General features: G+C 37.8%; 1 protein-coding gene across 1 annotated transcript in view; it reads right to left on the reverse strand.

Moving 5' to 3' along the window:
• The window catches only part of Arih1 (ariadne RBR E3 ubiquitin protein ligase 1), a 96,154-nt gene that overhangs the window by 65,130 nt on the left and 6,065 nt on the right, over window positions 1-24,959 (reverse strand). Inside the window, exon 2 of the mRNA XM_038321609.2 lies at window positions 2,323-2,390. Within this exon, the coding sequence (XP_038177537.1) occupies window positions 2,323-2,390 (68 nt within the window). The remainder of the gene's footprint in view (window positions 1-2,322; window positions 2,391-24,959) is intronic.

Consider the following 24,959-nt stretch of genomic DNA (forward strand, 5'->3'; position numbering starts at 1 on the left):
AGTCAAGAGTGGAAGGAATGAGAATATGAGCAAAAAGGTCAAGACCATGAAGGGTTCATCCACTGAAACCTTTACCTGAGCTAATGGGAGCTCACCAACTTCAGCTGGACTAGGAAGGAACAAGAATAGAACCAAACTAGTCCCTCTGAATGTGTTTGACAATTGTATGGCTGGGGAAGACTGAGGGACCACTGGCAGTGGTACTGGGATTTATCTCTACTGCATGTACTGGCTATTTTGGATCCAGTTCTCTTTGGATGTATACCTTGCTCAGCCTAGATGTAGTAGGGAGGGCCTTGGACCTTCTACAAAGTGAAGTGCCTTACCCTCTCTTAGGATTAAATGGGGTGGGGGTGGGAGGGTGTGTGGAAGGAATGGGAAGAGGAAAGAGAGTGGGAATTTGAACTGGTATTTTAAAAATAAAAATCTAATAAATTAAAAATTCGAACCCCCCCCCCCCAAAAAAACCATGAACATCAGTAGAGAATAATAAAAGAAAACCAAGCTGGGCGGTGGTGGTGCACGCCTTTAGTCCCAGCACTCGGGAGGCAGGGACAGGAGGATCTCTGTTGAGTTTGAGGACAGCCTGGTGGTCTACAAGAGCGAGTTCCAGGACAGGCTCCAAAGCCACAGAGAAACCCTGTCTCAAAAAAAAAAAAAAAAAAAAAAAAAAAACCACACACACACACAAAACACAAAAAACAAAAAGAAAGAAAACCAATGGTGTCAACAGGAAAAAAACAAACAAAAATATGGTATTGTGCGACTTAAAATAGAAATCGCAAAATCTAAACAGAAATTATAAAACAGGAACATAAATTTAGAGCTTTTAAATTTCTTTAAAAGTTACATTTATCTTGTTTAGAAAAGTTGTATTTAAAAACAATCAATGAAGGGTGAACATTCAGAATTAGAATACATAAAATGCTTTAAAATGAAACGTAACAGTGATAACAAAGTATAGTATTTAAGTGGAAAATGTTTTCAGCAGTGTTACAAAAGAAAACTAAAGACTATAATGCAAATTGAAAACTCTTTTTCTTAAAAGTATCATAAAATAAACCTCAAAGTAAGCGACAATAAAATTAAGAAACACCACTGACAAAAGATAGCAAGACACATTTTAGGGGGTGGGGAGGCCAGAATAGTTAAGTATTTATCCTTCACAAGCTCAGGGAAAGTTGAATGCAATGCACTTAAGACAAGGCTTTAGAGACCAACAAATAAGTTCAAATCTTTGTTACAAAACTGAGCTGAATAACTTAAGACTCAAAACAAGTTTCCACATGAAGTAAGTGGAGGCAACAGTTTCTAGTACTAAAAAAAAAAAACTATGAGGAGAAAGGGCATGGTGGCTCATGCCTTTAGTCCCATCAGAGACAGAGTCGAAGACAAGGAAGATCTGTGTGAGTTTAAGGCCAGTCTTTTCTACATAGTGTTCAAGCTAGCCAGAGCTGCAGTGAGATTCTAAAAACAAAACAAAAAGACAACCAAAAAACCATCAAAAGGATTAAATCCAATAGTATCTAACAAGAGTTACTATTAAATTATAACTCAGATACAAAATGTATAAAATGAGTTACATTTCTAATATTACTTAATATCAGACTTACACAGCACTTTGAATATAAAAGTAGAATGGGAAAAATTTTCCATTCATTTCTCACAATACTCAAAAGTTCCCAACAACAAGCTGCAATTTTTACAAATAAGTTAGTAAGAGTAAAATGAAAACTGTTACCCTGACAACAGCCCCCAAATACCCAATCTAGGGAACCAAGGAGGTTAATACTGTCCGTCTCTATCCCAGTAACTTTTACTCTTTTAAAACTAGACACATTTTGAGAGGCAAACTTTGTAAAACATCCAGAGCCTAATCCTGCTCTAAAATCAGAGAACCAAGCAAAGCATCTAGTTTGACAGCTAGAAAACCTAACCAACTTCTCATTTTCGTTTTTCCTGAATGTCATTTACATTCGATTTAAAATTCATGAATAAATCCTAAGTGACTAATAAGAAAGATCTTATGTGTTCCAAGAACATTAGTAAATGCTTTTTTAAATCTACTTTTGTAATACTCAAGAAGATATATCAAATAAGCTGAAAAAAAAGTCTCTATTTCATTTCCAAAATAAAGCAAAATTTATTCTGAATTTCCTAACACTAACCTCACTGCAAATTTTTCAATACAGGAAACGGCAGCAATTATTACTTACACATTGGTTTGTTCACTATTATATAAATCAATTTTTGCTTAAAATTCAGTTCAATGGGCTTTCTTTGTTACTTTTAAGTACAAAGCTAACAATACAAGTTCCTTACCTTTCCATTAGCTTCTCTTTATCCCAATTGAAGTGGCTAAGGAGTATTCTCGTGATAGTTGCTGGATTCTGAAGAAGAAGGGGGAAAAAAACATTTTGAAGTAATTGTATCTCACTGATCTTTTTGTATGTGTGTGCTTTTCTGTGTAATTCAGGCTGGCCTTCAATTCATACTTCTCTTGCTTACGCATCGTAGATACTGGGATTACAAGAATGCACCAAACCAGCTCTTTCACAGACATGTAAGAACTTCTGAACTAAATTTCAAGTTCCCTAATAATGCACCCAAACTTCCTATCCTAATATATTTTATGTACCACTGCTGAAAGCACAAAAGCACTGCTGTACCAAGTCCCACCCACAATACCCTTTTCCTAGATAAACATGTCCAAGAATATAAATTTTAAGTTGTATGATCAAGATTATTTAAATAGTTTTCCAGCCGGGTGGTTGTGTCACACACCTTTAATCCCAGCACTCGGGAGGCAGAGGCAGGCGGATCTCTATGAGTTCGAGACCAGCCTGGTCTACAAGAGCTAGTTCCAGGACAAGCTCCAAAGCCACAGAGAAACCCTGTCTCGAAAAACCAATAAATAAATAAATAAATAAATAAATAAATAAATAAATAAATAAATAAATAGTTTTCCATGTAATACCTCATTCTTTATAGGGTTCAAAATAAGCCAAAAAGAAAAATGATGACAAAGTAATTATTGTAGTAAGCTAATTAAAGTCACCTACACCTATAACCTCACCTGAAGAAAGAATGAGTCAGGCAGTGGTGGTGCACATCTCCTGAGTGCTGCGGATGCAGAGGCAGGCAGATTTCTGTGAGTTTGAGGCCAGTCAGAGAAACCCTGTCTCAAAAAAAAAAAAACAAAAACAAACAAAAAACAAGAAAGAAAGAAAGAAAGAAAGAAAGAAAGAAAGAAAGAAAGAAAGAAAGAAAGAAGGAAGGAAGGAAGGAAGGGGGAGGGGAAGAGACAGCGGGAGAGAAAGAAAAAAGGAGAGAGGGAAGGTGGGTGGGTAGGAGAGAAAGAAAGAAGCCACTCCATACTACATAACAAGACCCTATCTTGAAAAGCAAACCAAAAATATATGGCATTGGTTAATTTGTTGCAGAGTACTTAACAGACTACCGAATCAGCACTTAAATATAATTAATAAAATCTCTAAGACCAAAGTATTGAATTGTTCAAAGTTATCCAAAGTGTGTTAGACATATTTAACCAAACCAACAAAGTATCTGTACCATGCAATGGAAGATACAGTGGGTACTCATGGAGTGCTCTTTCACATTAGGTTATTTATAGAAGGAAAAGTCAGAACTCTGAAATCAACGTTTCCTGTTGTCACAAAAATATCCCCTTCCCATTAAACTAGCAAGTTTACTACTGGAGCACAGCGCTTTCAAAACTGAAAACATAATGGGGCATGGTATGCTGGCTCACCTGTACTCTTAAAACTTGGGTGGCTAAGGCAGAATTCCTGAGTTCCAAGCTAGTCAGTGCCACAGAATAAGAACCTGTCTCTAAAACAGAAACTCAATAAAGCTTGAGTGATCAGGGAAATTTGATTCATTCAAAGATATGAGCGCTCACGACAGTGCAGGAAGCAGTGCTTAAACTCAGATCTGTTCTACTTAGATATCATATAAAAATTTCTACACCAAAGAGGATTTCAAAAAGTATTTCTGTAGCTTAAAGTTTCCTCTCAATGTGGTTAATAATGGTATAGTAAAGTACTGATTTAAAATAATCTAATATGGGGGCTGGAGAGATGGCTCAGTAGTTAAGAGCACTGGCTGTTCTTCCAGAGGACGCAGGTTCAATTCTCAGCAACCATATGACAGTTCACAATTGTCTATAACTCCAGTTCCAGGGGATCGGACACCCTCACAGACAAATACAGACAAAACACCAATGCACATAAAATAAATAATTTAAAATAATCTAATCTAAAAGTATCATGAAAGGTATCTCTACCAATTCTTCTCAACAATACCATTTGTTGCCAAAAACAAACAAACAAAAAAACCACACGCATTATCCCCACCCATTCCCCCAAAAAGGCCAATCACCAAAGTAGTATTCTATGCATCCAGGCATATTTTACTAGTCTATCTCTTAGTTCTTATTCAGATATCCTAAGAATCATCTTTAAAATCATACTCCAGAAAAATATGAATCTCTAAGAGTTAAGATATAAAAAAAGGAAAATGACTAAACTGATCCTAAATCTTATTATGGAATCAAAATTAAGTCTAGTAATACTAACTAGACTTGCTTGATTATAACTTTATGCTAGGTGGTGGCACACGCCTTTAATCCAGCACTTGGGAGGCAGAGGCAGAGGCAGAGGGATATATGTGCATTCCAGGCCAGCCTGGTCTACAAGAGCTAGTTCCAGGACAGGCTCCAAAGCTACAGAGAAGCCCCATCTTGGAAAACAAACAAACAAAAAACTTAAGATTCTCTTGCCTTAACCCCCCAAGTGCTAGGATTACAGATATACTATGCCTAACTTTAAAATCTTTATGATTATGAGAAAACTAGAATTGGGTTACAAAATTAATCTCACGCAATAATTAAGTATAAATTATAAAGTATAATCTAGCTCTATTGCCCCTTCCACTATAACATGTAGCAGAACAAGAAGGTATATTACTGATTCATAACTAACCAGCCATGTCTTAACAGTCTTTATGTTCCCCACTAAAAGGTTATTCAGAACAAGAAGCAGTCAGAATACAAAGAAGCACTGGGAACTTCCTAGGGAACTAAAAAAAGTTCTGTATCTTAACAGCAGGTCCTATCGGTCATGAAGTATATGTTCCAAGATCCCGAGTGGATGACTGAAACTACAGACAGTAGCAAAATCTACATACAAGTACTGGAATACTTCAACAGTTGATGATATACCCAGGTGGGCTAAGCAGTAAACATAGAAGCAAGGAAGAGCAAGTCTGTAAACAGCACTCTGTGGCTTCTGCTCCAGTTCCTGCCTCCAGGTTCCTGCTCCAGTTTCCCCTCAGTGATGAACTTATCAACTGTGAGATGAGAAAAGTCCAGTTTCCTATTCAAATTGCTTTTGGTCATGGTGTTTTATCACAGCAATAGAAACCCTAAGACATCATGCATGTATATACACAAACCCGGGGAAGAGGGGAGCATGTGCACATGCTACTAACAGAGAACTCTGAAAATAAATAGAAGGTAGACTGTGTGATGGGAAAGGTTTTATTAAAAAAAAAAAAAAAAAAAAAAAAGATGGTGGTGAAGTTGGGTCTGGAGAGCAAGCCTGTAATACCAGCTAATCGAGGCAAAGGCTCACAAATTAAATAACGGTCTGGGCAAATAAAAACTTTTTAAAAAGCTAGGATGTACCTCAGTAATGATGTGCTTTCCCACAATATGATAGGCCCTGAATTCAATCTCCAGCACTTTAAAGACAGATATGGACAGATGGATGGATATACAGACGGATGAACATGCAAATATATGGAGATAAAATGGTACTCAACATTCCATTCGGTTTTCGCAAGATGGATGGACACACAGACAGACTGATAGATGTAGGGAGATAAGATGGTGTTGAACATTCCATTAGGTTTTCTCCTGGTTTTGACCCAAGACTGTGCAAAAGAGAAACTGTATTGAAGCTGTATATATATGAGACTCAAAAAAAGTATAGATAGTCAGAACAAATTATAATATAAATCACTACTCAAGTCCCAGGATCAACCTACACATATGGGAATAGAGACAAATAAACCTAGCAAAAACTTTAAAAACCAACAGGTAATGGAACCCTTGCTTACAATTATAGTCTACCAAGGTTGACCTGTCTACTAAAACAAATCATCATCTTCAAAAATGTCCAAGATGGAATTCAAAGTAACCAGACACAACAAAAAAAAAATTCTTATCAATACTCAAAAGAAACAAAGTAGATTTCTAGATGACCAAAATATTACAATAATCAAAGATCTTTAGGGGTCACTGAAATGGCTCAGCAAGGTAAAGGTACTTGCCACCAAGCCTGATGTGATGGAACTCACATGGTGGAAGGCAAGAACTAACTTCTACAAGCCATCCTCTGACTCCCCCACACACACACAGTAAATAGTAAAATAGTCATCTCTTGAAAGTGAACATTAGAAACCAAGTCAAATGATACAAGAGGGAAACCTGGAACTTCAGAAAACAAGAAAAGCAAGGGTAAATACCTGAATAATTACCATGAACTACTTACTCTTCTCCTGGGTTGTTAAAAACATAAAACTGTCCTGTAAAATAAAAGAACTTCTGGAAGCATCACAATCCCTGACTTCAAACTCTACTACAGAGCTACAGGACTGAAAACAGCCTGGTATAGGCATAAGAACAGACAGGAGGACCGATGGAACCGAATAGAAGACCTGGATATCAATCCACGCATCTTCAAACACCTGATCCTTGACAAAGAAAAAAATATCTAATGGAATAAAGAAAGCATATTTAACAAGTGGTGCTGGCATAACTGGATATTAACATGTAGAAGAATGAAAATAGGCCCTTATCTATCACCATGCACAAAACTCCAAATGAATCAAAGACCTCAACATAAAGCCAGCCACATTGAACCTTATAGAAGAGAAAGTGGGAAGTATACTTGAACACATTGGCACAGGAGACCACTTCCTAAATATAACCACAGTAGTACAGACACTGAGAGAAACAATTAATAAATGGGACCTCCTGAAACTGAAATGCTTCTGTAAAGCAAAGAACATGGTCAACAAGACAAAACGACAGCCTACAGAATGGGAAATGATCTTTACTAACCTCACATCAGACAAAGGTCTGATCTTCAAAATATACAAAGAACTCAAGAAATTTGTCACCAAAAGAACACATAATCCAAAAAAAAAATGGAGTACAGACGTAAACAGAGAACTCTCAACAAAGGAATAAATCTAAAATGGCTGAAAGACACAAGGAAATGTTCAACATCCTTAGTCATCAGAGAAATGCAAATCAAAACAACTGAGATTCCATCTTACACCTGTAAGAATGACCAAAATCAAAAACACTGATGACAGCTTATGCTGGAGAGGTTGTGGGGTAAAGGGAACACTTCTGCATTGCTGGTGGGAATGCAAACTGGTACAACCCCTTTGGATGTCAGTGTGGCGATTTCTCAGAAAGTTAGGAAACAACCTTCCTCAAGACCCAGCAATACCACTTTTGGGTATATACCCAAAGGATGCTCAATCGTGCCACAAGGACATGTGTTCAACTATGTTCATAGCAGCTTTGTTTGTCATAGAAAGAACCTGGAAACAACCTAAATGCCCCTAAACCGAAGAATGGATAAGGAAAATGTGGTACATTTATACAATGGAGTACTACATAGCAGAAAAAAATAACAGCAGCTTGAATTTTGCAGGAAAATGGATGGAGCTAGAAAACATTATTTTGAGTGAGGTAACCCAGACACAGAAAAAACAATTAGAAAGAACTTAGACAACAATGAGGACACTAAAAGAGACTTACATAGATCTAATCTATATGGGAAGTAGAAAAAGACAAGATCTTCTGAGTAAATGGGGAGCATGGGGACCTGGGGAAAGGGGGGTTGAGAAAAATGTAGAGCTCAATAAAAATCAATAAAAAAAACAACTGTTGAATCAAAAGTGGTAACACATCAAGGTAAGGGAAGTGTTAAATATATATGTAGAGAACAAAAAGAAAAATAGTAAAACTATGATTCCAACCACATCAAAATTCCATTAAATATAAGCATTAAAAAGTAATAAACCAGCCAGGTTTTAAGGTATTTTACTTAATGCATATACAGAGTTTTATAACTAACACTAATGCAATATTTAAATTGTATGTATGTGTTGTGGCAGTCAGAGGACAATATACAGGAGTGAGCTCACTCATCCATTATGGGATCCTAGGGATCGAACAATTTGTCAGGCTTTGGCAGTAGGTACCTTTACCTGCTGAACTACCTTGCTAGACTAAGTTTTAAATCTTTGTCTTTTCTCATTCACCACTAGTTTTAAATCTTTGTCTTATTACTAGGGGTTTGTTGTTTGTTTTTAAAGACAGGGTATCACTATGTAGTCCTAGCTGTCCTGGAATTCACTATGTAAATCAAGCAATACTCCAACTAAAAGATTTGCCTACCTCTACCTCCAGTGATGGGATTTCCCACCACACTAAGTTTTGATTTAAAGAGGTCTCTTTGTAAGTCCTGGAACTCACTCTGTAGACAAGGATGGCCTGGATCTCACAGAGATCCTCCTGCCTCTGATTCTCATGTGCTGGAATTAAACTGCATACCACTACACTTGGCTTCAGCTTTGATTTTTTTCTTCAAACATATGAGTTGTTTTTTTTAAGATTTACTTATTTATTATGTATATAGTATTCTGCCTGCATGTATGCCTGCAGGTCATAAGAGGGCACCAGATCTCATTACAAATGGTTGTGAATTATCATGTGGTTGCTAAAAATTGAACTCAGGACCTCTGGAAGAGCAGCCAGTGCTCTTAACCACTGAGCGAGCTATCTCTTCAGCCCCTGCTTTGATTTCTAATATTGTAAGGCAACCATTTTAATCTTTTAGTTTGTTTCTTCTAATATGTTTTCATCTTCAATAATATGCTTATAATCTTAACTATTAGTTTCCATCACAGATATTATTGACATCCTAGAAAGTTGCACCTTCCCTTGGTTTTCTTGGAAATTTCACTCATAATGTTTAGTTAAACCATATTCACTGTTTTTAAATTCCAAGATAGAAAAGGGGATTACCACAGAAGCAATAGAAATTCCAGCAAAGCTACAAAGAGACGTAAGTAAGTTTTTCCAGGTCAGAGAAAACCCGAAGATTCACAAAAATCTCTTAGGAATATCAAGGGTATACAACCTAAAGAGAAAATCTCAGGAAGACACACAACCAGACTATTGTCAATTGTATCAGCAACAATGAAGGCAAAAGGCAGTGTCTTCCACAAACATTCCAATCTATAGGTTCCTGTCTAGACAATCTCACAATCATCCCTGAAAGAATTTCTAAAAATTATTAGGGTCACAACGAGTAACACCTTTCAAAATTTTTGAAATCAGATTTAGGGTGAGTAGTCTTACCCTAAATAAATAAATAAATCTAAGAATCAAGCCAGGTGGTGGTGGCGCACACCTTTGATCCCAGCACTTGGCAGGCAGAGAAGGCGGATCTCTGTGAGTTCTAGGCCAGTCTGGTCTACAAAGCCAGTTCCAGGACAGCTAAGTCTGTTAAACAGGGAACCCCTGTCTTGAAAAACCAAAAATCTAAAAATCAATGCAGGTAAACAATGATAAAGTGTACAACAGAAAATGTGTGCTAAGAAAAAGAGGGAAAGCCGGGCGGTGGTGGCGCACGCCTTTAATCCCAGCACTTGGGAGGCAGAGGCATGCGGATCTCTGTGAGTTCGAGGCCAGCCTGGTCTACAAGAGCTAGTTCCAGGACAAGCTCCAAAGCCACAGAGAAACTCTGTCTCGAAGAAAAAAAAAAAAAAAAAAAAAAAAAAAAAAAAAAAAAGAAAGAAAGAAAGAAAGAAAGAAACAAAGAAAGAGAAAAAGAGGGAAAGACATGCTGATAGATTAAGTAGAAAGGGCTTCAAATAGAGTGCAGAGTGTAGATTCAATTGACCTCAATACCTGAGTGCACTAGGCCCAGAGCATCTGACTGTTGGGTATGTTAGAAACCAAAGCTGCAGGTATAACTCAACATGAACAAACCCTGGATTCAAATCCAGCACAAACACACAAAAAGACTAGAGATGGCTCAGTAGTTAAAAGCACTGCCTACTCTTCCAAAGGACCTAGGTTCAATTTCGAGCACCCACAGGGCAGGCCAAACTGTCTTTAACTACAGTCCCAGGGGATTTGATGTCTTCTTCTAGCCTCCATGAGCACCAGGAATGCACAGGTACATAGACATGCATGCAAACAAAATGTTTACCAATACACATTTAAAATTAATTTTTAAAAAGTAGTTGGACAGAACTAACGGGAGACCACCAAGTCCAGTTGGAATGGGACTGATGGAACAGGCGACCAAACCAGACCCTCTGAATGTGGCTGACGGTGGAGGAGGACTGAGAAACCAAGGACAATGGCGATGAACTTGGACTCTTCAGCATGGATGGGCTCACTGTGAGCCTTGTCAGTTTGGTTGCTCACCTTCCTGGACTTAGGGGGAGTTGGGAGGACCTTGGACTTAACATAGTGAAGGGAACCCTGATGGCTCTTTGGCCTGGAGAGGGAGGGAGTGGGGGTATGGGTGGAAGAGAGGGGAGGGAAGGGGGAGGAGGAGGGGAGGAAATGGAAATCTTTAATAAAAAAATGAAAAAAAAAAAAGAAAAAAAAAAAGTAGTAATGATGCCGGGCAGTGGTGGCACGTGCCTTTAATCCCAGCACTCAGGAGGCAGAGAGAGATGAAATCTGAGTTCGAGGCAAGCCTGGTCTATAAGGACAGGCATCAAAGCTACACAGAAAAACCCTGTCTCAAAAAACAAAATGAAACAAAAAAAGTAGTAATGATTATAATATACTACTTGAAGTATCATTTGATGTTTTAAAAACCATGAATGAATTTAATGGTATTAGTTAAACTCAAGTTAGGGCTAAGGATGTAGATACCTTAGCTGATATAATACTATCCTAACATGTACAAAGTCCTGGGTTCAAATCAATCCCCAGCATTACATATAAGCAGGCAGAGCAGTGCACACCTGTACTCTTAACCTGTAACTGCTACACACATACACACAATAGAGGTGGAAGAAGCAAAGTCAGTTTTTGATATATGAGAGCTGTCTTAAAAAAAAATTCAACCTATAAGCAAGAGGGGAGGCAGAGGTAGGCGGATCTCTCTGAGTTCCAGGACAGCCAAGGCTGTTTCACAGAGAAACCCTGTCTTGAAAAACTGAAAAAAAGAACATTAAGATAGGTATAAAGCCATGCAAGGTGAAAGCATTTGTGCCTATAATCCCAGCACTTGGAAGATAGAATGAAGATTAGGAACTCGAGGTCATTCTTGGTTAAATAGAAAATTGGAGAGAGAAAAACATGAAATAGAATTTGATAAATGTAAATTAAGAAAAGCAGAATTGTTTGGTTGGTTGGTTTTTCAAGATACGGTTTCTCTGTGTAACAGCCCTAGCTATCCTCAAACTAGCTCTTGTAGACCAGGCTGGCCTCTACCTCACAGAGATCCACCTGCCTCTCCCTCCTGAGCGCTGGGATTAAAGGCGTGTGCCTTTTTTTAACCACCACCACCTGGTTAAAAACAAGCAAAATTTTATCAGACTAACAAAATCTGAAAATGCCTAAGACCCACCAGCAAGTATACAGAGAAACAATACACAGCACTGTGGTAAAGAAACTACAACTTAAAAAAAAATGCTTTACTTATAAAATTTAAAAGAAAACATTATGTGTGTATATATATACACACATGTGTGTATATGTATATATATATATATGTGTGTGTGTGTATGTGTATATATAATATATATACACACACCAAAACCAGAATGAATTAAATGGCTAACAACTAGACAAATGAAAAACCAATGTAGACTGTACAGAAAAACAACCTAATATGTCAATACAAGAAAATACTGTAACTGTGAAATCTACAGTGCACTTAATATAGAATGAAAAGCAAGAAATTCAGAGAAGACAGACAGCATCCGAACAGAAAGAATAAGCACAAACAGGCTTCAGTTGTAGATTTAAATGCACTGACAGGGACTGGAGATAAAGTTCAATGAGGGAGCACCTGAAAATCACCAGCATTATAAAAAATAAAATAGACAGAAATGGACATCTAAAGTTAACTGAAATCAAGAAAATGCTATTTTAAAAATCATTATTAGCAAGAATAGTTTTTAAAAATTTAGTTTAAAAATGTTCTTTTAAAATTTATAGCATTACTCTTGAATCTATTTTCATAGACATAAATTAATCAAATTGTGTTGAGTCATCACAACATTTTTTTTACATTTACTTAGGAACAGAGAGCACTCATGTGCCACAGTGTACATGTGAAAGTCAGAGAAGAACTTTCAAAAAACCAATATTCTCCTTCTACTGTATCAGTTCCACTGATCAAATTCTGCTCATCAATTTTGGTGGCTACCTTACAGTCCACAACATTCATTCTTATTAATGCAAACTAGATGTATAAAGTAATGAACTTCACTGTAACATTTTCATACATGCGTCTCATGTATTTGAATGTCTACTCCCACATCGCCTCTAACCTTCTCACACGATGCCCTTATTCTTCCCTAATCATCATCCTTCTGCTGTCAGAAATATATTTTTCTCCTTTTCTAATCTCATGCACAACAACTGCATTTCTAAAGATAAGAAAAGTGAAAAACAGAAGTCATCTTAATAGTGGTGCACCCAGGATCAGAGCCTAGATTCCTTAAATTCACTATTTTTTTTTCAGTTTCATTTTTATTTATTTTTATTTCATGTGCATGGGTGTTTGAACTTCAAACATGGGTGTTTGAACTTCAAACATGGGTGTTTGAAGGTGTCAGATCCTCTGGAACTGGAGTTACAGACAGCTGTAAGCTACTAGGTGGGTGATGCTGGGTAATGAACCCAGAACCTCTGGAAGAAAAACCAGTGCTCTTAACTGCTGAGCCAATTCTCCAACACCACAATTTTTCCTTAAAAATTCTGCTTTGGGCTACTAGGTTTGGCAATTTTCAAAAAATTGAAGATTCATGACAAACGCTTTTTAACATCCCATATTAAAGAAAGGTTAAAAATAAAGGTTTGTGATTTAAGAAACTATAAATTACCTAAATACAATAGAAGAGAATGGATTATAAAATATGAAAGGACAATTTAAACCCCTAACTCAAAACACACTTCCTATGATATGCTATAAAGTTTCACTTCAAAAATTTGCTTTCACACTAGATCTCCCCAATACAATATATTAAGTTTATAACTACAACTATCTAGGCTCTAGCGGGGCGATGGCGGCGCACGCCTTTAATCCCAGCACTTAAAAATCAAATTAAAATCAAGGAGGCAGAGGCAGGAGGATTTCTGTGAGTTCCAAACCAGACTGGTCTACAAAGTGAGTTCCAGGACAGGCTCAAAAGCTACAGAGAAACCCTGTCTCGAAAAACAAAACAAAACAAAAAAAGAAAAAAAAAAACTATCTAGGCTCTAAATCCAAAAACTCATGCCAAGGACATTTAAATATTCAGTTTTAAACCATTTTGAAAGCTTACTTCACTGAAGATTAAATACACATATTTATCTAACATTTTACTTGGGAAATCATAAGGAGCAACAGTACTAATCTATCCAGAAAAAAAGCAAATCAATTTCCTTTCAGAAACAAAGTAACGCAAATATTACTCAACGCAAATATCATTCATCATTCAACTATACCTATAGTACCTTACTTTACAGCCAACTCTACAATGTAAGCAACCCTTCTGCATTGTATAAGGTTTTTGTTTGGAGAAGTGTTTTGGAATGGTGGGGACCAAATCCAGTGCTGTATGCATTCAAGGCAAGGGAGTCATAGCTTAAAATTTAAGTTCTTAAATTTTACCTATAATTTAGGCTTTAGAAAGCACTATAAAAAGGTTATTTTTCCTTCATTTTATTTAAAAAGCAATAGCAGAAATAATGAGTAGCTGCTACTACAATTGCTGTTGTATAGCATATCTGTATTAAAAATATTTAAATAGAATACCTTACAATTTCTCAAAGACATTAGCAAAAGAAAAAAAAACACATACAACAACCTGCAAGATGCAGATCGCTTCTGCCATATACATAAGCAAATCAATCCATCTTTCCTGCTTCTCCCGTTTCCAAAACAGGAACTTTTTTCAATCTAACTGCCCCTGGTTTATACTAATAAAATAAATCAACCTGGTTTATACTAATATTCACCATTAAATCATCTCTAATCACTCAATATTTCTAACAAATATAGTACTAAGTACCTCTTTACTTATTAATCTAAATGCCAAGCAGTAGGCTTCTGTTTAAACAAAATAAGCTAAGAGTATAACTCAGTAGTAACCTTACAATACACATATATGCTATGAACATAGTCCCAAAACTGCAAAATAAATCCATGCTCTTTACAAATAGTTTAGATTTGCTTTCCTAGAACAGGCTTTTCCCATAAAAGTATACAGAATAAATCCTAGGCCTTTAAATAATGAAGTACTTGCTGCTGGTGTGTGTGTGCACTTAATGATCCTTTAATGACTTGTCTTTTGAATGATTCTGTCCTACCTTTGCTGCTGCAGCCCGCCTGTCCTTTGCATCACTGAATTCAAACTTCTGGAAGTACCCAAAATGCACTGTAACAGACAGATGGACAGATCAATGGGCCACAGCGGCAAAGGCCAGAGAGACAGACTTGATAAATTAAAATCAAGGTATATCAAGGGGAGGGGAAAACTAGAAAAGGGAAGTGGGGAAGTATCTGCCTCTATTCTATAGCAAAATTCTTGAACTTAAAGTCTGTATCTGTCCCATATTCAATATTCTTTTTGCTTTTCTTGCATTTATTCTATCTTAGTCTTTTGAAACTGAACCTCACATAGTCTGATGTCGAACTTCTAATCCTATTCTCCCCACCTCCCCAATACTGGAATAACAGGTATGTGCCATTATGCTTGATTTTCTGTAGTGCTATAGGTTGAGCACAGGGCTTTGTGCATGTACTCTACCAACTCAGCTATACCCGAGCCCCAAATAAAGTATTCTTAATGACAAATTATTTCCCACAAACACAGTAAGATAATACCAATATAGCAGGCAACAAAAATTGATCAGTATTTTTAATGTAACAGATACAGCAGGCACTTTCATAACCCTGTTTCTTCATAGACAACAAATTATCATATTTAAACGTTCTACACAAAAGTTAAACTGTCAAATGTCTATATGCAGAAAATTTCTACTGTACACTAATGTCTTCGTAATCAAGGTGTAGAATTCTCAGCATCATACCTGCCTGCACCACTACCATGTCTCACCATGATGATAATGGACTAAATCTCTGAACTGCAAGCGAGTCACCCCAATTAAATGTTTTCCTTTGTAAGAGTTGCCGTGGTCATGATGCCTCTTCACAGCACCCAGGCCCGTTATGTTACAATAGTAAAGCATTTATATATAAAACGCTGAACTAAAATTTTAAAAGCTAAGTAGAATCTGACCTATAACTTCAAATTCATATTCACATTTTAAGATGCTTCTACTTAATACTCCAAAATACTAGCTTAAGTCAGCCTAAGTATTACACAGGTAAAATTTTAGTCAGACATTCCCCTAAATACCCATTTTACCTGTCTTTACCAAAAGCTGTGTACAGGCAAAAGAAATATTTTTTTTGCATGAATCTAAAATAAAGAAAGGAATTTAAGAAAATTAAGAAAGGAAAAGTTGTCAGACAGTGGTAGTACACACCTTTAATCCCAGCACTCAGGTGGCAGAGGCAGGTGGATCTCTGAGTTTAAGGCCAGCCCGGACTACAGAGTGAGTTCCAGAACAGCCTACACAGAGAAACCCTGTCTCGAAAAGAAAGGGAGGAGAGGAAAATGGAAGAGAAGAGAGGAAAGGAAGAAAAGTTCTCCTCCTCCCCCCATTTCTAGAGGATCTACCATTGTAATCCATTAAACCAGGAGCAAGTAAAAAAGTGTGATCTTAAGTCCTGAAAAAGTCACACCTATGAAGATTCGGCAGACTGACTAGGACTTCCTTGGTTACGGAAAAATCAACATTACAAACCAGGAACCAAAATTATCTTGCACTATCTTAAGGTCTACTAATAGGCACCTATTATCTACCCATCTCTGTATCCAATCTAATATCCTTTTGACTGTTAGGTTAAATCTTTAGAATGTACTATAAATAAGTAATTAGCAGATTACTTACTAGCTTCCATCCATCCAAAAGCTAAGACATATAGCATGAAAGATTTCCCAGATTTGATGTAACTCATCTGAGTTCCCCATTAATGTATGGCAAACACACTGGCTTGGGACTTTCATTTGTTCTGACTAGAAAAGGTTCATATAACCATTTCCACAGTGGAATCTGTCATTCAGTTACTTGAATCTGTAGTCCTCCATACCTGGCTTAGACAACCATCTCTAATTCTGAAGCAAGATAATAGTAACCAAATACAATGCATGATCTTTGCCAAAAGGACATGGAGGGACTGAGGACATAACCTGGTGACTGAGGAAGGTGTTTTGGCCTAGTATTGTGAAAGCTATCCTTCTCCACTCATTCAGACCATTCTTCCTTGCTAGACTAGTCTAATAGCCTTCTCACCACACTTTTGTTCCCATCAACAGTGACCAACAGGTGCTTTTGCACTAGTTCCACCAAGTTGAAACGTTTAAGTTGTTTAACAGTCTTAGGGATTAAGTCTATTTTAACAGCACTATCCTAAATCTTTCAGAAACAGGTCATACTGCCTACTAATTGACTGTGTCCATCTCCTATCACTCAATAATCTAGAATGACAGTCTGTTTCTTGTTGTTCATTCAATACCCAATAATCTAGAATAACAATCTGTTTCTTACTGTTCATTCAATACCCAACCACCGCTCCTGCCTTTGTCTGCTGCCTCCTACTCTTTTTCTGTATATTAAGTTATTAATCATTTTTCTTTTCCTTTCTTTCTTTCCTCTTCCCCCCAGCCCTTTCTTTCTGGAGTCAAATTCTCCCTACACAACCCTAGCTGTCCTGGAACTCACTATGCAGACAAGACTGGTCAACCTCAAGAGATCTGCCTGCTTCTACCTCCAGAGAGCTGGAATTAAGAGTGTGCACCATGAACTAGTATGTAACCCAAGCTGGCTTCAAACTCACAGCAATCCTATTAGTTATAGGCATGAGCCACCATGCCCCAGGTTGTTTTGTTTATCTTTAAGTCAGAGGTGACAAAGGAGAACTGAGTCATACAAGCATCAACATTCAATTTCCTGACTGTTTTGGTAACATATAAGGAGAAAAATTAACCTGACTCAAAGTTTATGCTGTTCCAGGCGGTAGTGGCACATGACTTTAGTTCCAGCACTCAGAGAGAGGTAGAGGCAGGCGGATCCCTGAGAGTTCTAGCCAGCCTGGTCTACAGACTGAATTCCAGGGTGACCAGGGCTACACAGAGAAACCATCTTAAATTTCAGCCTTTAATACCAGCACTCTGGAGGCATATGCAGGCAGATCTTTTTGAGTTCGAGGCCAGCCTGGTCTACAGAGCGAGTTCCAGGACAGCTAGGGCTGTTACACAGAAAAACCCTGTCTTGAAAAACCAAAAATAAATAAATGAATAAATAAATCAATGAAAAATAAAAATTCAAAGTTTGCATTGCAATTTCAATGTTTTTTATTTAACCTAGCTGGAATCCCTAAAAAGGATAAAAACATTTTTTTAAATTCAGTTACCTAGTTAGTACTATTTAGCAACTGCTTTTATTTTTATAAATGCAGAGTCAGAGAAGCACACAGAACTCAAAACTATTAATAAAACAGTTACACATGATGAGTGACTTATTCACTGGTTATTGCAAAACCCACCAGTATCTGCAACAAGATATAAACAAGCAAATCTGCCTTAGGTATTTATCTGGCATTTACTTAACTGAGCAAGGTGTCCATACGCTGCTTTAGTGTTCTTTCTACCTTATGTACAAATGCCTGAACACACATACACAGGCACAAATTCAAAATATCAATGCAAAACAATCTCCCTAATCAAAATTTGTAAGAGGAGAGTTTTATTCTGGATTCTACACAACCCTGAAGAAAAAAGTTAACACATTCTCCAATGTGTTAAATAAGTCCCAGAAAAGGTTATTGTGAGGCAGGGTTACAAATTTAAAATTCAATACTACAGCAAGTCATATTAGCATACGGAGAACTTAAGTCAAAGGTACTCAAACAAGAAAAGTACTCGCTTCTAAAAGCTGTGGAAATTTTAATAACATATATAACAGGGAGGCAGAACTCCATAAGCAGCCATCACAATCATGAATCTCATCAATCCTTTTCATCTGACTACATGATAACCAGAACTTCTATTCACTCCAGCATTAACCCAATATTAAGCAAGCTTAGTGTCATCTCTAACTTTTCAATTCTTGTTTAAATGTTACATTTTAATTTTTTATTTAAGATTTTCATTTTATGTTCATTAGTGTTTTGCCAGCATGTATGTCTGTGTGAGAATGCAAGATCTTTTCGAGTTACAGACAGTTGAGAACTGTCATATAGGTGCTGAGACTTGAACCTGGATACTCTGGAAGAGCAGCTAGTGCTAAACCAGTTCTCCAGTCCCTTTTTGTTTTTTAAAACAGGGTTTCAAAACAACCTTTCTCAAGACCCAATAATACCACTTTTAGGTATATATCCAAAGGATGCCCAATCGTGCCACAAGAACATGTGCTCAACTATGTTCATAGCAGCTTTGTTTGTCATAGCCAGAATCTGGAAACAACCTAAATGACCCTCGATTGAAGAATGGATTTAAAAAAAAAAAGGTACATTTACACAACGGAGTACTACACAGCAGAAAAAAATAACGACAGCTTGAATTTTGCAGGAAAATAGATGGAGCTAGAAAACATTATTTTGAGTGAGGTAACCCAGACACAGAAAGACAATTATCACATGTACTCACTCATAGATGGTTTTTAAACATAAAGTAAAGAAAGTCAGCCTACAAACCACAATCCCAGAGAACATAGACAACAATAAGGACACTAAGAGAAGACTTACATGGGAAGTAGAAAGTAGAAAAAGACAAGATCTCTTGAGTAAATTGGGAGCATGAGGATCTTGGGGGAGGGCTGAAGGAGAGAGGGGAGCGGCAGGGAGGGGAGCAGAGAAAAATGTAGAGCTCAATAAATATCATGGAAGGGAAAAAAATCCAATTCTAACTGAGGTCAGACCTCTCCGATCACTCCAATACGCTGGACACACGGAGAGACCGAGTTTGCAAACTTGTATAAGAATAAAGGCCCTGAACCGGGCGGTGGTGGCGCACACCTTTAATCCCAGCACTTGGGAGGCAGAGGCAGGCAGATCTCTGTGAGTTCGAGACCAGCCTGGTCTACAAGAGCTAGTTCCAGGACAGGCTCTAAAGCTGCAGAGAAACCCTGTCTCAAAAAACCAAAAAAGAATAAAGGCCCTTTGCTTTTATAAAAACAAAACAAAACGTAACAGGGTTTCTCTGTATAGCCCTGGCTGCCCTGGAAACTTGCTCTGCAGACCAGACTTGCCTCAAACTTGAGTGTTGAGATTAAACACCCAGCTTATCCTTTCTTATGAGTAGTTAGAATATTTTGTGAAATTTGAGGTCCTATTGGCTTTAGTTGGATGAAATGCAACATTACCAATCAAGCTTCAGATATTGTCATATATTCTAAGAACTCAGCTCTAAGTATACCAAGGAAATATGAGTAGAGATGAAGATGAAAATTGAAACAAAGAAGATGAAGATGGGAGAGGAGGAAAAGATAACAATGACAACCACAACCACTAGTAATAGTAATAAGTTCATCTAAAATTCTCTAAAGGTCTATGTTCTTGGGCCTGCACAGATAGCTCAGTTGGTAAACTGTTTGCTGTACAAATACAAGGACTTGAGTTTGGATCCCAAGCACACACACAAAAAGCAGGGTATGGTAGCCTGCTTTTTTTAAATATTTATTTATTTATTATGTATACAATATTCTGTCTGTGTGTATGCCAACAGGCCAGAAGAGGGCACCAGACCCCATTACAAATGGTTGTGAGCCACCATGTGGTTGCTGGGAATTGAACTCAGGACCTTTGGAAGAGCAGGCAATCTCTTAACCTCTGAGCCATCTCTCCAGCCCTGGTAGCCTGCTTTTAATCCTAGCACTGAAACAAGAGGATTGGGGGGTGGGGGGGGGGGGAGCAGAAGGGCCAGGCAGTTAACCAGTGAGTTTTAGGTTCAATAACAGACCGTGCCTCATAAAAAGAAAGCCAAAGAGATTGCTCAGAGGTTAAGAGCATTCCTTGCTATGGCTGAGGATCCAGATTTGATTCCCAGCATTCATGCTGTAGTTTACATCCATTCCTAACTCTAGTTCCAAATAACTAGGAATCTTCTGATCTCTATGGACACCAGGCATGCACATGGTGCACATACATACATGAAGGCAAAACATTCATGCATACAAAATAAATCTAAAATTAAAAAAGAAAAACAGGTGGAGTGATAAAGGAAGACACCTCACTTCTTCTACACAGGTACTGTACAACTCCACACATCATATAAAACTAGGTATAGGCCTAGTTCAAGCCTAGCTGAAATGTAAAATCTTAAAGGCATTGGACCTCTGACTCTATTTTACTCTATTTAATTAGACTTATAGGTCACAGCAATAAGGTCACAACTCAGAATGCACTGACCAGCTCTATTCAAGTCAGTCTCAAGGACACAGGAAGGGATAGGGTAATAATAGTGAAGCAAAAATTTTCAAAACAAGACAAAAAGAATTCACATGTGTGTTTTTTACTGTTATTTCTTATGACCACTAGGACAAGTCATTTAATTCCTCTCACCTTCAACTTCCTTACCCATAAAACAGCGAAATACTATCTATTCTTTTTTGGTTTTTTATTTGCTTGCTTTTTGAGAAGAGTCTCATCACATCACCCTACCTGATTTAGAACTCAGAGTGATATGATTAAAGGTACACATCATCACCCTGCTTGAGTTTTCTTTTTCAATGTTTTTTATTTATTCTTTAAGATTTAATACAATATATTTTAATTCAATTCTTGCCTCTCCCAGATCTTCCTCCACTTTCTTATGTACCCCACGCTGTCGTCTGTGTACATGTTTCATTTTCTATCACCCTTTTCCGGTTGTTTTAAATTTTCTGATACCTCTTTGTATGTGTGTCCTACAGGCATTTGTATTTACATGTTCCTGTGCCTCTATCTGGAGGCTTTGCATTCACCAAGCACTCTGTTTTTTGGGGCAGGGTCACTTACTGGCCTCCAACCCACCAATTAGCCAGCAAGTCACAGGGAAACTCCCCCCACCTCTCCAGCACTAGTATTACAAGCATGCATCATCATGCTCTGCTTTTTTTATTTTAATTCTAAGGATTAAAGTCAGGTTCCCATGTTTGAAAGGTAACCACTAGTTCCAGGACAGGCTCCAAAGCTACAGAGAAACCCTGTCTGAGGGTGGCGGGAGGAGTAACCATTAGCTTGACCAAGCTCTATTAAATCCCTGATTTCTAATATTTCTAAAAAAAGAGCCTTGTAATAACTGTTAACTGTATCTAATAAGACTATACAATTTTCCTAAAATCTAACTGCCCTTTTAGAAAGGAAGACTGCAATGGACCACTATTCAAGAAAGGAAATACCAGAACCCACACCAGAGCCGTCATCTTGTGAAAATAGCATTTAAGGGACTAGGGCTATAATTCAGAAACAGAGCAACTAACTCACTAAAAAATCGCAAACTAGAAGGATAGGTCCCTGGCATAGGGTGGCATTAACTTTGGAAACCAAGCAAAACCAATCACCAAAACTAGGACACATATGGATCAAAGTGGGCATAGTAAATTCTGAGTTATTGCCTTTATTATCGAATTGTATAAAGACCACTCTGCTTTCCTACACTCTGGGCCCTGAAAAGAAAAGGAATATACTTTGTTCATCTTTGCATAACTACTACCAAGCATATATATCAGGAGAAGCATATGGATTTAAAGGATGATTATAGATTTGGCTGAACATAAGGTATAAGGATTATATGCTAATTTCAGACACAACAAAATCCACAAAAGCCAAATTAAAGACAAACAGTGGCCTAAGAAAAGCCAGAGAACAATCCAGAAGTAAACCCTGTAATGGGCATAGGAAACAGCTTAGGTAACAAGAACTAAGGCTGGTGACCCTTAAACCTGAAGTGACTTTTTTCTCCTAAGGGACCTTTCTCAGTACTTTTGGGAGCAAGCAACTTGACCATCTATCACAGAAGGATACTGCTGAGACACAGCTTGGTAAATGTGACCTTACTACCCCAAGGTATTCACATTCAAATACCTAGACTCTGAGACTATATAATAATGCAAGGGGAAATTCACCTTGCAAATAGAAGGTTAATACAAGCTGATTTTTAAGTAAGATTAGCCTATAAGACCCATGTTAGTCCTTTTTTTTTTTTTTGGTTTTTTGAGACAGGGTTTCTCTGTGGCTTTGGAGCCTGTCCTGGAGCTAGCTCTTATAGACCGGACTGGTCTCGAACTCACAGAGATCCACCTGCCTCTGCCTCCCGAGTGCTGGGGTTAAAGGCGTGCGCCACCACCGCCCGGCTGAATTTGTATTTTAAGTCACTAAACTTTTGTAATTTATAAGAGCAACAGTAAGAAAATAATACACACGCTAGGTAGCGGCGGCAAACACCTTTATCTCAGCATTTGGGAAGCAGAGGCAGGTGGAACTCCTAAGTTAGAAGCCAGACTGGCCAACAGAGCAAGTTCCAGGGCAGCCATAAAGAAACCCTGTCTCAGCCGGGCGGTGGTGGCACTCACTTTTAATCCCAGCACTGGGGAGGCAGAGGCAGGCAGATCTCTGAGTTCGAGGCCAGCCTGGTCTACAAGAGCTAGTTCCAGGACAGGCTCTAGAAACTACAGGAAAACCCTGTCTCGAAAAACAAAACAAAACAAAACAAAACAAAAAAAAAAGAAAAAAAAATAAACCCTGTCTCAAAAAAAAACAAATAAATAAAAAAAGAAAAAGGCGGTATGAAGTGACTTGGCTAATTCAGAGACTGTAACTCAAGCAGCTTAGAAGGACGGGCCTATAATCTAAGCTCTCAAGAGCCAGAGGCAGGAGGGTCACAAATTCAAAGTCAGCCTAAATAACTTATCAAAACCCTGTCCCAAAATTTAAAAGTTAAGGGGGGGCGGGCAAAAAAAAAAAGATTAAAAGTTTAAAAAAAAAGGACAAAGTGTGGAGGCAAATGCCTATAACCCCAGTACTGGGGAGGTGAAGAAGAGGACCAGCAAGGTCATCCATAGCCATATATCTATTTCCAGTCCTGTGGGGGGCTATGTGAGACCCTGACTCAAAACACAAAATGGTTGTGTTTCCATTTTTTAAGTGGCAGTGTACTTTGCTTTAGCATGCATGAAGTCCTAGGTTCAATCTTTAGTACCTAGAAATATTTTTAAAGTAACCTGTGAGATGGTTCACTGGGTCTGATGAACTGCATCTGATCTCTGGAACTCCTATTTAAAAAGCAGGATGTGGTGCTATGGATATATTATAATCCCAATACTCCTGTGGTCAGAGATAAAAGAATTGCCTAGAATAGCTCACTGGCCAGCTGGCCTGGCCTGGAGTATCCAAGAGAGACCCCATTTCAACAAGGTGGAAGGAGAGAAATTATTTCCAAAATTGTTCTCTGATCTCCACATAATTGCCATGGCACTCACAAGCCTACACTTAGACACACACACACCAAAAAAAAAAAAAAAAAAAAAAAGAAAGGAAGGAAGGAAGGAAGGAAGGAAGGAAGGAAAAAGAAAAAAAAATGGAGCAATACCTGAGAAGGGATCAGTAGAACACTGTAACTTATACCAATAAATCAAAGAGAAGGCCAGGCATGGAACACATTTATAACCTGAGCATTTGAGAGGCAGAAGCAGGAAAATCACTGCAAGTTTCAAATCAACCAGAGCTATATACATAGTGAAAGCCTGTCTCAATATTACAAAACAAACAAAAATAGAAATTTTAGAATTAGAAGCTAGAATACCTTCCTTCCTCTGGAAGAGCAGTCAGTGATCTTAATCACTTGGCTATCTCTCCAACCCCCAAACAAAGGATTTTCAAACAATGACTGTGCTGTTTTCTGGGTTCCACTGTGAGAATGGTATGACGTTCTTTTTTCTCTGATTTTAAAACTATGTGGTTTTTTTCCCCCTTTTAACTGAGCACTGTGGCATAGTCCTTTAATTCCAGAATGCAGAGGCAGATAGATCTTTTTGAGTTTGAGGCCAGTATGATCTACACATAGTTTCAGGGCAGCCAACACTACATAAATGACTGTATCCCAAAACAATCTCCCTAGTTCTCAAAAATTTAAAAAAATAAGTAACAAGCTTAGTCAGTAGTTCCTTTGTGTTTATTAATGAGATAACATCAGTTTTTTTTGACTGTAGAAATCATGTCTATTAGTATTGAAAACTCCACCATCATCTGTTGTGGAATATTAGTTGAAGATATGTTACATTTATTTAACGCTGTGGAACATTTGTTTAATGATGCAAAGATGTTGTACATTCTTTTATGTTGCATTTGTTTAACTCTGTGAAGCTGTGTTACTTTGCCTGTCTAAAACATCTGATTGGTCTAATAAAAAGCTGAAGGGCCAATAGATAGGCAGGAGAGAAATAGGCAGGGCTACCAGGCAGAGAGAATAGGAGGAAAAAGTAAGAAAAGCAGGGGAGGGGCTGGAGAGATGGCTCAGCGGTTAAGAGCATTGCCTGCTCTTCCAAAGGTCCTAAGTTCAATTCCCAGCAA

The sequence above is a fragment of the Arvicola amphibius genome, chromosome 3 (genome assembly GCF_903992535.2).
Source record: "Arvicola amphibius chromosome 3, mArvAmp1.2, whole genome shotgun sequence".
In the NCBI taxonomy this organism is placed as follows: Eukaryota; Metazoa; Chordata; class Mammalia; order Rodentia; family Cricetidae; genus Arvicola; species Arvicola amphibius.